At 44.4% G+C, this 12063-nt stretch overlaps 1 protein-coding gene across 8 annotated transcripts in view; it reads right to left on the bottom strand.

The window, feature by feature from the left end:
- Nucleotides 1-1077: 1077 nt before the first annotated feature.
- AMOTL1 (angiomotin like 1) overlaps nucleotides 1078-12063 on the bottom strand; it is a 108323-nt gene continuing 97337 nt past the window's right edge. For 7 of the 8 annotated variants that reach the window (XM_085310265.1, XM_085310264.1, XM_085310261.1 and 4 more), the window contains 5 exons: nucleotides 9722-9912; nucleotides 7361-7486; nucleotides 5647-5873; nucleotides 5049-5315; nucleotides 1078-4476 (listed from right to left, as the gene is read on the bottom strand). In XM_085310265.1, coding sequence (XP_085166391.1) covers nucleotides 4373-4476; nucleotides 5049-5315; nucleotides 5647-5873; nucleotides 7361-7486; nucleotides 9722-9912 — 915 coding nt within the window. In that variant the 3' untranslated portion in view covers nucleotides 1078-4372. The remainder of the gene's footprint in view (nucleotides 4477-5048; nucleotides 5316-5646; nucleotides 5874-7360; nucleotides 7487-9721; nucleotides 9913-12063) is intronic. The other variant, XM_085310266.1, reaches the window with a different exon arrangement.

The following is a 12063-nucleotide window of genomic DNA, read 5'->3' as shown; positions in this document are numbered from 1 at the left end:
TATGCTAACCAACTACCAAATTGTTGTCCTTGATAGTAAAGATTGGGGCACTAAAAACACTTACAGTTGCCATGTCTTGAAGAGGGAGCATTCAGATGGGTGAAACCAACCTGTGCTGACTATGGGGAACATGAGGTTGCTGTGATGCGTGTGAAGGATAAAAATATCCAGTATCTACAAAGCCCCCTGGTCTTTGCTGACCCTGGKTTCGTTCCCAGAGGAGGTTGCTTTTTTTGGTGCGTGCGAGCTTTTGGGGAAGAGGAGAGGTTGGAAAAGGTGCAGGACAGCACATAGGCGAGAGATGCCCTTAATAGCTTTCATGCCTTACATACCTGCAGCTCTGTGGGACATGATTCAAGAATTATCAAATAGACTCTTTCAAGAGCATGTGAGAGTCTGCTGAGCAAATCTCACTTACTAAAAGCCAGACACACTTGGTTGACTTTTGCTTTTTTCCTCCTGACCCCCCTTCCCCCAATTTCATTCAGATACGTAAGCAAACATAYATGAAATGTTTCTAAAGGATCTCAGCATTCCCCTAGCATGTACAACTGCTCAAAACTGGGACATGATCTTTATTCATTACAGAAGATGTTATTGTAATTCACCAATACCTAGATTCGTGAGGGTACTTAGGTATATCTAGCTCACATTGATTCAACATGCCAAATAAAGATGTCCCACACCCTTCAAAATCTAAAATCAATGGGAGTGCTATGCTTAATGGGAACACAGTGTTAAAATATCTTTAGATGTTCACCAAAGCACCTTGTTGACTTTCTGCCCTTATTTCTTTCAGCTCAAGATGATCTCACTGAGACTTCATTCTTCTTGCTTGGCAAAGCTCTTGGTTTAATACTGCACTTTGCAGACCTATCGATCTTGTGCTCATATATACTTACGGATGGCAACTATTGTGGGGTSTCTCAGTAAAAGTTATGAAAAGCAGAGGAGATGCAACCTTAAAGTCACTGAAGTATTACTTCCTAGTCTTAGTAACTTGTATGCAAAGCTTAGATTTGAAAAATCCTCTCTTCTCAGAGACTGAATATATTTCACACTGGAAAAGCGAGAAAATAAATATTTTTATACATTTATTATATACAATAATAAGGCACAAGTTTAAACAGCAAAGAATAAGAAATCTTTGGCTGACCAACAATATCAATATTTGCTGTGGGTAACACATACGTTCTTCATTTTCCCACCTATGTACAAATAACCCTCCAGCTGTACAACACTGTACATCAACCTTTCTATACAACCAGCAATAGTAAAAGATGACAGTATTTTACAACTAGTTACCAATGTCACCTGGAATGGCTACAACACATTTTCACAAAACACAGTAAAATCCAAATAGCTGGAAAGAATAGTGCATTGCTTTGCTGRCAGAGGTGAACTGTTTTATGGCAGTAGTACACCACGTAAATTCTGCTAGTGCTTTGATTTCAGAGGGAAGTCTCACTGGTCCTTCTCTCTTGGCAGAAAAATTAAAATATCTTGAGTTCAACACAAGTAAGAAGAATGAACCTTTATGTTTATTTCAGCTGTGAACTCAAGAGCGAATGAGATTTGCCTACACTGTAACTCCATAATAAACAGTTTCCCATATTTGGACACAAATCTGGGGCAGCATCAATTGTAAACACACCTTTGGATACCGGAAACTGGAGGGATCATCGTTCACACAAGAAAGAGGAGTGTTGCGTTCTAGCTGACTTCAAGAAGCAAAGCTGTACCACTAAGAGAGAGAACTAACTGAAAGCAACATCATGCACACTTAATCAGATACTATTTCTGTGGGATGCCTTGCTGTCTGTCTGTACAGAAGATATTAAATAGTTTCATCAAAGGAAATAATACAGCCAGTAATAACATGCTTAGGGACTTCCAAGCAGCTGTGTATCCTTATTTCACGGAGAAGACGAATGAAGTGAAATAGTTATCATTATCATTTTACTTACTCTTGCCCTGCTACCAGTAAAGATGATGATCCTACAGTGCTTGTTCACTTTGATGAAGGGTAATTGAGGTGGGTCAGTGCTGCAATGTCAGGATACTACAGGCTGCAGCCAGCCACTGCCACATGGAGGCCCTGGGTTTTATGCAAACACTTAGAACATTTAAATTAACTTTAGAGAAAAAATAAAATTATTTTACAAGGCATATATTAAGCTGCATAACATCTTCAACGGGTTTACACATTTGGTTTTGCAATGCAAAGCTGCTAATACTCAAAACACACAATTCTCTGTTGACTAACAACTGACCTACCACTGCTTCTTTCGACAAGTGCAAAAATCACAAAGAGGGTGACACCACATATGCCTAATTCTATGTACACACAAAAAATAAGTGCATAGATTTAATGTAGCAATTTGTTTAAAAAGGGAAAAAAGAAGCAAGGTGTCTAGCCATGCAGTTTTGAGCACAGGGCTGGGTTCTGGCACCTACAGGCTTTGAGACTGCAAAGACTTTAGTTTTCCATGAAAGTGGAGTTTAAAGTGCCTGCTGTTTTCACAATCAAGAGCTCCATTTAGATACCTACAGGAAGGCATGACCTTGGCCCAGTCCTGAGCACACAACTACTTCTGATACGACAGCATCCATCACTTTGCCATTTTTGGCAGCTTCACATAAAATCCCGTCATCCCTTTCCCAAAGCCAAGTTCTTCCTAATGTCAATACAGTAAACTAGAAGATTTGGGAAGAGAAAAAAACAATATAGAAATATCTTAAAGAGGAAAATTTCCCCATCAGCATTTGCAATACACAAAGCAAATTATATGCTACAATTAACACTGCTGGTGAGTTGGCTGTCCTAGCTACTGCCACATCTCACAGAAATCAGTGACTTGGCTGAAAATGAGAAATGTTCCATCTTGGAAGAAAACAAAGTGAAAAAAAAAAAAAAGACTGCAGCTCAGCACAGAAAGTAGATGATGCTCATGCACTGTTGTGCAGTTAAATCCTTCACAGTCTGATCCTACACACCTTAAATACCCAGTCCCAAATTAACCTGAATGGAGGGTCTGTATGCTCAAGGAAGGTAGGATTTGACTGCAGGTTCCAAAAATAAGGAAAATTCCAAATTCTTACCACAAACACTCTGATTCTTCCATTGTTATGAACTACTGCACAGTAAGGCATCTTCTGATCTCACATATAAGCCAAGCTTAATTCCGCTGAAATAATTTCAAAGCCATCAGTGATTACTGCCTTCCTCACATCTCTCTACTTTAATTGCCTCCACACAGTTTTAGTTACCTTGGGCTAAATTCTCTCCACAGTTTCATGCTTAGATTCACACTTGTTGAAACCTGTGCAGCCCTGCTGATAGCATTTGAATGACTGAGATCAGAAGATGTTTGGGGAGACCTGTAGAATGCACTGACGCTCTCCTGCGGGACCTGTGCTCCCATGAGGGCGCTGCAGGACACCATGCTGCTTGACACTGCTGAGCCCCTCTGCCCTCCACTAGCACATCTGTATATATAAAAAGCTCTAGCTCCACCTGTGCCACTTCCCACTTGACTAATTCTGCGTGCACATTGGTTCACTGGAGCTGACTGGATCCTCCCCTGACTTTCCTTCCTGAAACCTTCCTAACATTACAAAAGGGATTGCTTCAGCAGGCTCCCACCCCCTTTTACATTCCTCTTCCAGGGGAATTCCAGCAAACAACTGCTCTTACCMAAACAGAAGTCTTAGCAATCTCTCAGTTTGCACGACAAGAATATTTGCACTGCAAATCCAGCTCCAAGAGTTACACTTGTCCAGCCAGGAAAGAGATACCTAACTTGTGTGTCCCAGGAAAACCACACCATGCCACAAATACTTACAAGAACCTGCTGTGTACATCTACAGACCAATTATTCACTAAAATCAAGCAGTGAATACGTTTGAGAAATGAACCAATTCTAAGGAAGATGTAAATTTCTCCTGGGTTATTCATAAACTTCCACTGGCCTCACAAGAGCCAGGATTTCTCTCCTTGTCTTGGTTATAGCTAGGCAGTAAAATAGAACCCCACTGTGCACACACTCTAAAACTTAGCTGCCTTCTCTTTACATGAGAAAATGCAGTTTCTTTTTTTCCTTGACAATCACCTTCCCAAGCCACACTCTGTTTTCAATGCTCCTTTCTTCTTAGAAAATCCCAGACATTCATTTCATCTTTCATTTTCAGCTGTCTTTCCGTCTCGCCTGGTCCAAAGTCACAGCACACCAGACTCGAACTTCTTTTCAGGCACAAACTTTCTCCACCTTTCTTCAGACTCTCTCAGTTAGTTTTTAAGGTTGGCACACCAATGGCCTCCTTGGACCTGAATGTATGCATACAAACCCCTAGACAAAACACCATCCTTTGCTCAGATGAGGACTTCCATCATGTCCGTGTCAGGGAATTCAGGCTTCTGGAGCAAACTGCTCACTCTGCCCTTGTTGTCAGGTGGCTTCCCATGACTGCAGCTGTCTGGAACAAGAAGAAGGGGAAGTAAGTCTTTACCTTCAAATTCAACAGCGACTTGTTCAAGGTAAATATAAATCAATGGCAGGGGGAGAGAGAGAGAGATGCCTTAACCATACATCCTAAGTACCGAAGGCCATGCTTGATCAGGAGGCCAAGGAAAAGTAATCCTGAATTCCCTGCACAATGAAATAACGTTGCCAATGACAGCAGGTTAGTCAGTGTACCCGGAACATAAGGTCAGTCACAGGAATGTGTATTTAAGAGATACTCTTTAGTTTTGCCCCTAATGGGAAATGGACAGGAGATGGCAAAAGATTTACATAGATTATCAAGTTATTATGCATTGGCTGATCCATGGTAACTCTCTGCTTCAATTACAAAATTTAGGAGCTTAATGTGAAGGCAGTACACACACAACCAGGTATGTGGATTCATCCAAAATATTCTACTCTGCCACGGGGGCAGGCTAAGAGCAAGCATATGGTCGCTTACAATTTACGGATACCTTAACCAGGTGTTAATTACGCTACATGAGAGGCCGCACGCGGGGCCCGGGCAGCCCAGGGCCAGCTCACCTCTGTCGCCGGCGGTCCGGACCGCGGGGGGCCGCGGGGCCGGGCTGTGCACGGCGGCGGCGGCGGTGCCCGGGCGGCCTCGGCCGGGGAAGGAGGCGGTGGCGGGCCAGAAGAGCTCGGCGCTCTTGTCGGTCTGCGTGCTGCTGTCTCTGCTGCCCGTCTTGGCGTGGGAGGCCGGCACCGGGCCGGGGGCCGGCGCACACGACAGGGAGGGCGGCAGAGGGGCCGGCGTGGGGCCCTCGGCGGGCTCCTTCCCCAGCAGCAATCCTGCAAGCAGGCGGCGGCGGTCAGCGGCTCGGCCCGCGCGGCGCCGTGCCGTGTCCAAAGGACGAGCTGCGGGTCGCGGGTGCCCGTCCCCATCGCGGCGGAGCCCACCCCGTGCCCGGCCCTGGCCCTGACCCCCGACGGCGGCTTCCTGCGATGGCCACAGCCACGGCTTGGTCAGGTAGCGCCAATTCAGGTCCAAAAGGACCATCCTTGACCACAGGAAAAAAAAAGGCTCATCCTTGACCGCAAGAGCAGGCGGAGGTTGCTCCTGCAGACCTGCAGGGACCGGGCGATGTGCCCCGGATGAGCCAAAGCGTAAGCCCCAACTCACCGATGCTCCCCTTCCAGATCTTCTCCTCCTTCTTCTCCTCCGCTACGTGGTTRCTGCTGAGCGAGGTCTGGCGCGAATGGGCACCCGCGGCAGCGGCGATGGACGGGACCGAGCGGGCCGGCCGCAGGCTCGCGCCGTCGCTTTTCCCCGGATCCTTCCGCGACCGCTGCTGAAGCACCTTGATCATSGCGTCCTTCTCAATTATCTTCGCGTGCAGATTCTTTATTCTGCCAAAGGACGACAGCTCCGCTTACGGAAACGCGCAAACTTGCAGGCGTGCCATGCTGGGACCGGTCCCCGCTCCGTCCCGCCGCTCCGGGCTGCGCTGAGCCCGACAAGGTGGCTCCTGCCATCTCCCTCGAGGGACAACTGCACCCCCTGAACCGGGCCGTGAGACTGCTGGGGGACCGCTAGCGTCACTGAAACACGGAGAGCCAGCCCTTCGCCCCCGTAACACTTCGGGGCCAAAGCTGGAACTCCTCATTTTGGCAGGCTTTTCATCGGGAGGGGTTTGCCTAAATAAATGTTATCTGAATTAACCGAGCAATTAACTGATACGCAATACACAGTCAAATGCAGCAGCGTTTTGTGCTGCAATTGAAACTAAAACGCCATGTCTGTAAAGTATATACATATAAGGGAGACAGTAAATTAATTTTGGATTTAGTTTTCATAATCAGATGTCTAATTTGCAACAAAACACAAGATCCTAATCTATCTTTAATAAAGCCAATGGCAAAACTCTGACATTCCATCAGAAGTAGGACAACAAACCCAGTAAAAGCCATCACTTTTATCTTCTGCAAACAACAAATACACCATTTTATAAAATAATCTTTTTTTTTGTAAGAAAGTCAAAACTGAAGAACTGATTTTAACTAGTTTTTCAGTAAAAACCTAAGAGGAATATAGATTTTTACTCATCAAAAGACCACCTTCCACCAAAAAAAAGTCTGGGTTAAAAACGCTGGCCAGGTCTAGCACACATTTATCTACATGGCCACATGTCAGTTTGTGCGCTGAAAATGGAGAAATATTTGTGCAAATGAACATTTTTCTCTCTAATTGCCTGAGTCTGTAAAAGTTTAGTTTACATTTTCTACTGCTTGTAAATGCTTGTAAACGCATCTTTTTTAGTGGCTTCTGGTGCTATATTTAGCAGGTTTGTCCTGAAATGCCATTGCAAACTTTGCACGACTCAGATATTAGTCCATCTGGAAGGAGAAATAAACAGGCAGCCAGCTAATGAGTAGAGTGTGGCACAAACGTCAATGCTCACGTTGCTGATTGTGTAGCAGTGGGATTAAAATTTCAGCTTTTATGACTAGACACCCTTGCTTCTAGCAGGGGATTTTCACTGAGATTAAACAAGCACTAAGCTTCCTCATATATCAACCTACTTTTACTAGGAGAACACCGTCTGTTTTTAAGAAAGTCGCTTTTGGCATAAAGATTTAACTGCAAGGTGAGGAGGAAGTTTTTTAAGGGACAGCGATTATTTCATTGCTACGTTTCAATACTGAAGAGCAAAACTAAGTCGGAGTGAAGCTAAGCCCACCCTTCCCGAGCATACTCCTAGCGCGTGAAGGGCAAACGAAACGCTGGGCATCCCACCGCACCTCAAAGCGCCCCTGGCTACGGCCGCGCGAACGCCGTGACGCGACCCCCCAGCCCACGTCCCGGGGCGGGCAGGCACTTAGCAGCGGCACCGTACGTGTACTCCATGTCCTGGCAGCGGCGGTGAGCTTGCACGACCTCCTCCTCCTCCTGCCAGAGGCGAGCCTCCAGCGTGCCCTCGCCGTAGCTGCCGCTCCGTGAGTGCGTCAGGGCCGAGGCATCCCTGGCAAGGCAAGGCAAGGCAAGGCATCGTCAGCCCCAGCCTGCTCCCCTCCCAAAAACATGCCCTGGCAGGAGCAAGCGCCAGTTTATTAATGCTCCAGGTGTCAAAACAGGGCCTGGCAGCACTCTGAAGCTGTCCACAATGAGGAGGAAGGCTCCTAAACCATGAAGCCAGCTTTTGCAAGTGTGACAGTGACTGCAAAAACCCCTCAAGCTCGCATTCAAAGAACAAACTCTTTACTGTCAACTCAGATGGGTATTTGGTGTGAGGCTGTCTTGCTGCAGTCTACTCTTGGCCTAGGCTCAGTCATTAATTTCATTAACAACTTGGATGATGGAACAGATAGCACAGTAAAAACTGTGGGTGACACCATGGGCAGGATAAAAAGCATCCTGGAGGACAGGGCTGGAAATCAAAGAGCACTCAGCGACTGGGGAAATGGTCTTGAATCAACATAAGGGAATTAAAAAACTAAGTACAAAGTAGTACACTTAGGAAGGTGAAAACAAACATAGGAATTGCTGTCTAGACTGCAGCACAAAAGAAAAGGATCATACTGAACCATACGCTCAACCACATTTAAAAAGGTAAATCTCACTTTAGGATGCATTCAGGAGATTTGGTTTCTAAGAAACTGGGGAAAGAGGTTAATTTTCCCATGGCTAGAAAGCATAGCTGGAATACCTTGTCTGCTTTCAGGCACCACACTTTGAAGCAGACAAATTGGAGACAATCTAGACAAAAGCAACAGGAATGGGAAGAGGTTTAGAATACAACATATGAGGAATGGCTTAAAGAAATAAGTAAGTTCAGGTCAGAGAAAACACAATAGGGGAAATGTGTCTTCCAGTATTCCAAAGGTTGTTGTAACATTGACAACGATCTGTTGTTCATCATGTACACCTGGTAAGGACATGAATAAATTGATCTAATTTGCAGCAAATAGGTTTAGTTYAGACATTAGGAGAACTCTTTCAATTTGAAGCTTAATGAAGCACTGAAACAGGGGACTTACTGAGACCATGAAATTTCAATCAYTGCAGATTTTTAAAAATAGGTTAAACAAACACATTACAGAAAAGATCTCAGTGCAATTCTCTGCCACAGCTAAGGAGCAGGGACTAGAAGAGGCTGTTTCAGACTCATATTTCTAATAAACAAGTGCAATTTTGGTTTAATTTTGTTAGTCTTTGGAGTTCACGAGTCACTTTTTCAGTTTTTCTGTGCAATCAAAACACCTAGTAAAGCTGAAGGACTCTTCAAACAAGTTGCCCCCAACCACTTCACAAAACATACCAGTATTTTGAGAGAAACACCAAACATGAGAACTGAAAGACAATTAGAAGAGTTCTCAGTCTCCTTTGTTTTTAAATACTGTTGCTACCTGTCTACTTTTCTGYCATGCTGTGTTTGAAGTTAGTTTTACTTCTTGGCCCTCATGTAACAAAATAACACTGTCATGTTTGACTTCACAAAGCTCTAAGAAAAAAATTTTCCATGTAAAATTTATTTGAAGAAAAACATAAGAATACTAAAAGCCCCCCAACAGTAAAAGTGATACTATAGTTCTCAAGTCACAGTTTAGTTTTGGTTTTGCTTTATTTTATTGTTGTAAAGCAAAATCCATATATGGGGGATTTTTTAAAAAAAGAAGATCTCCTTTTTAAGTGGTATTTAAGATTCTGGCTCCTAACCATTGGCAGTGACAAATACGTGCATTACCAGTGGCAAAGAAAGGTTTCAGATCTTCCATCTTGAGCTTAGCTGCAGTCAGTGGGACTTGCAGGCAGACCATGCCTTGAAAAGCCATGCCCCCAGTAAAGTTAGAGCAYTTTCTGGGAACAGTACAGCTCTGGGGCTATATAGCAAGCTGGGTCAAATCCAGCTGTATACTGACAGAAGTTTCTCTTTGTTCCCTTAATGCTATGGAGAGGAATTACCTTATCTGTGYTAAGTGGACTGGCATGTTCAGAATTTGCTGTGGAGGTCACTGCTGGAGTCTGATGCTTAGGCTTGCTAAACTTTTGGACCTAGGTCAGGAGGGCAAATCCTGTGTTAGCTGAATATTGCATCTTGATGGCATTTCACCACTGAGTGGTGCATTAACCCTGGTGGACCTACTCAGCAGGAGAAGGTAAGCAAAATCCAGCCTTAAGAAAATATCTATTCCTTACTATTCCCTTGTGCTTATTCCACTGCAAATATAGCTGCCTGCCTGTAATAACAACATCTTACCTCTTGGTTGCAGCTGTGGCTGCAGCACTCATGGCAAAGTGCCTGATCGTACTCTCCTCCAGATACTTCTGCTCCCACTTGGTCATGTCCGCTTCCAGTGCCAGAATCCTTTCCTCCTTCTCCCGCACTAGCTCCATCAGGGCCGGCGCATTGTGCTCCAGGAGGCTGGCTGGCTGGTAGCTGCCTTGCCTCTGGAGGATGGAAACAGTGACAGATATTCACCCCCTGCCAATTGCAAGAGCTGTCAGCCTTTTTTTTTTTTTCCGTGTCTTCTATGGAGCACACAAAGACATCCCCTGTTGCTGCCTCAGCCCAGGGTGCAGAGCTTGAACAGGGCTCCTTGTCCGGGAGTGAATTTCTGAATCAAGGAGCTGAAAGCTATGACCACGGAGATATAAAATGGCTCTTGGTTTGTGGTTCCCAGCAACTCGGCAGCACCGTGACATCTAGACCATTGCTTCAAAAAGAGGCCGATGCTATAAATGGATACAGCAACATTTCTAAGTAAGGGCTGTGTTGTCAAAAATTTCCAGTACTGGACAGATCTGCCAGGCTTTATGTCCTGGGTAAGGAAAGGCCAGTCTAACTGTCTACCCCAGCAAGGCAAGATGATTTGGTCAGAGGAGGGCTRTGCATCCAGCAAGGAGCAGAAGAGAAACCCTGGGCTGGGACCTGGTGTTACCACGCTGCAGGAGGCCAGAGCGCTTGCTTTTCTAGAGGCCTGCAATAGCCAGCACACACTTCTTGAGACATGAGAGCCTGCAGACAGAAGTATGGGGCTGGCTGCTCACAAGTACAGATTTTGTGGGATACCTCAAGCTGAGATATCCTTCTTCATGGGACTTTGTCCACTTCCAGGATGGCTGAGCAGKGCTCCTTGCAGACGGGTAGCTATTATCAGAGGGTTTATATAAGAAAGCAGAAAAAAGTGACATAACCCAGCTATAGCCCAATGGAGAATGCTAATTTAAGCAGCAGCTGCCAAAATACCACTGAGAAGTAGGCTTTATCATGAGAAATACACTCTGTGGAGCACTATACTGTGTTAAAGGGGAAACCATGTCTCAGAAGCACATGTTTTTCTGCTGTGCTACACCACAAATGTCTGCTGACAAGGGCCATCACTGACGCAGCATCAGCACACTGGAATTACGGCTGTAGAAGCCACTTCCATGCTCTAAAGCACATTTCTAGCTCCTCCTTCTAGATGCTCATCTTCTGGTTACAAAAAATAGAGATATCAGGAAAGGATTTCAGTCTTTGGTGGTGGTACTGATGTGTTTGGAAAATATCTTCTGGAATATTCCAATATGGAATAGACCTTCGGAGCAACTGCTGTGGCTCCATTCCTGCAAAAACATCAGCTGCACTTCAAATACTGTCAAATCCCTGCAAGAAGGTAACATTTGGAAAGCTGCTCTGTAAAACAATGTCCTGGGWCATCATGGGTGCCTGTCTTCTTAATTCCTAATCAAATCATCTGCCTACCCTGCACATTCAACCTGAAATATGTAAGTCAAGAGGATCTTTTTCTTCTTCCTAGCTCACACATCAGTGGCAGTGCAGATGGTCCTTTGGAACTTGATTACAATTCTGTGCACAGCACGTGAGCCGCAGGAGAGCCCAGCCTGCTGTTTCCTTGTGTGCTGCATCCTTATTGGTGGCTGTGGCAAACCATTGGAAAAAAAAAAAATCTTTTTCTCTGCTGTAACACAATATTTCAGAAGATATGACTGATAAGGAAGACATTTCTGATGTAAAAAAAGTTGGTTCATTTTACAGTAACATTTCATCACAGAGTTGTGTTTTACTGGCTCTTAAAAAATCTAAGGACCACTTATAAAACAGAAAGTATAGTAACAGTATATAAAGTATAATACTAAAAAAATACCCAAAACACTCTCCTCTCAAAGCAGATAGGTGAGACATGAAGTCAAAGTATTTTTCTTCTTAACTCTTCCTAAATAAAACCGGTACAGGCACTTGGGAACTGCAGCAATCTAAAACGCAGTTGCTAATTACAGTTCCAAAAAAATGAAGCAATCTGTAAGTTACAGAGGAATTTTCTGGCAAAATAAGCAGACATACTCTGAACTCCCAAGACAGGGAGTCCATGCGACAGTCCATCCAAGTTACTCAATGTATCAGTTTGACCCTACATTGCAATCCAGAAAACAAAACCTTTTTTAGTTCTATTTTTACCTTCATTTAATTTAACTGTATTTTTCTTGAATATTCACTCACTGACATCAGTGTTAGCATGTTATATCCCCACTTCATGGTTTTGTTTCATTCTGTTTTTTTTTTCTTTCTTTTTTTTTTTTTTTTTTTTTTTTTTTTTT

Source organism: Rhea americana, unplaced genomic scaffold (assembly GCF_003343005.1).
Source record: "Rhea americana isolate MKP2758 unplaced genomic scaffold, rheAme1 scaffold_314, whole genome shotgun sequence".
Lineage (NCBI taxonomy): Eukaryota > Metazoa > Chordata > Aves > Rheiformes > Rheidae > Rhea > Rhea americana.
The sequence above is the reverse complement of the archived record's forward strand: the minus strand, read 5'-3'. Positions and strand labels throughout refer to the sequence as shown.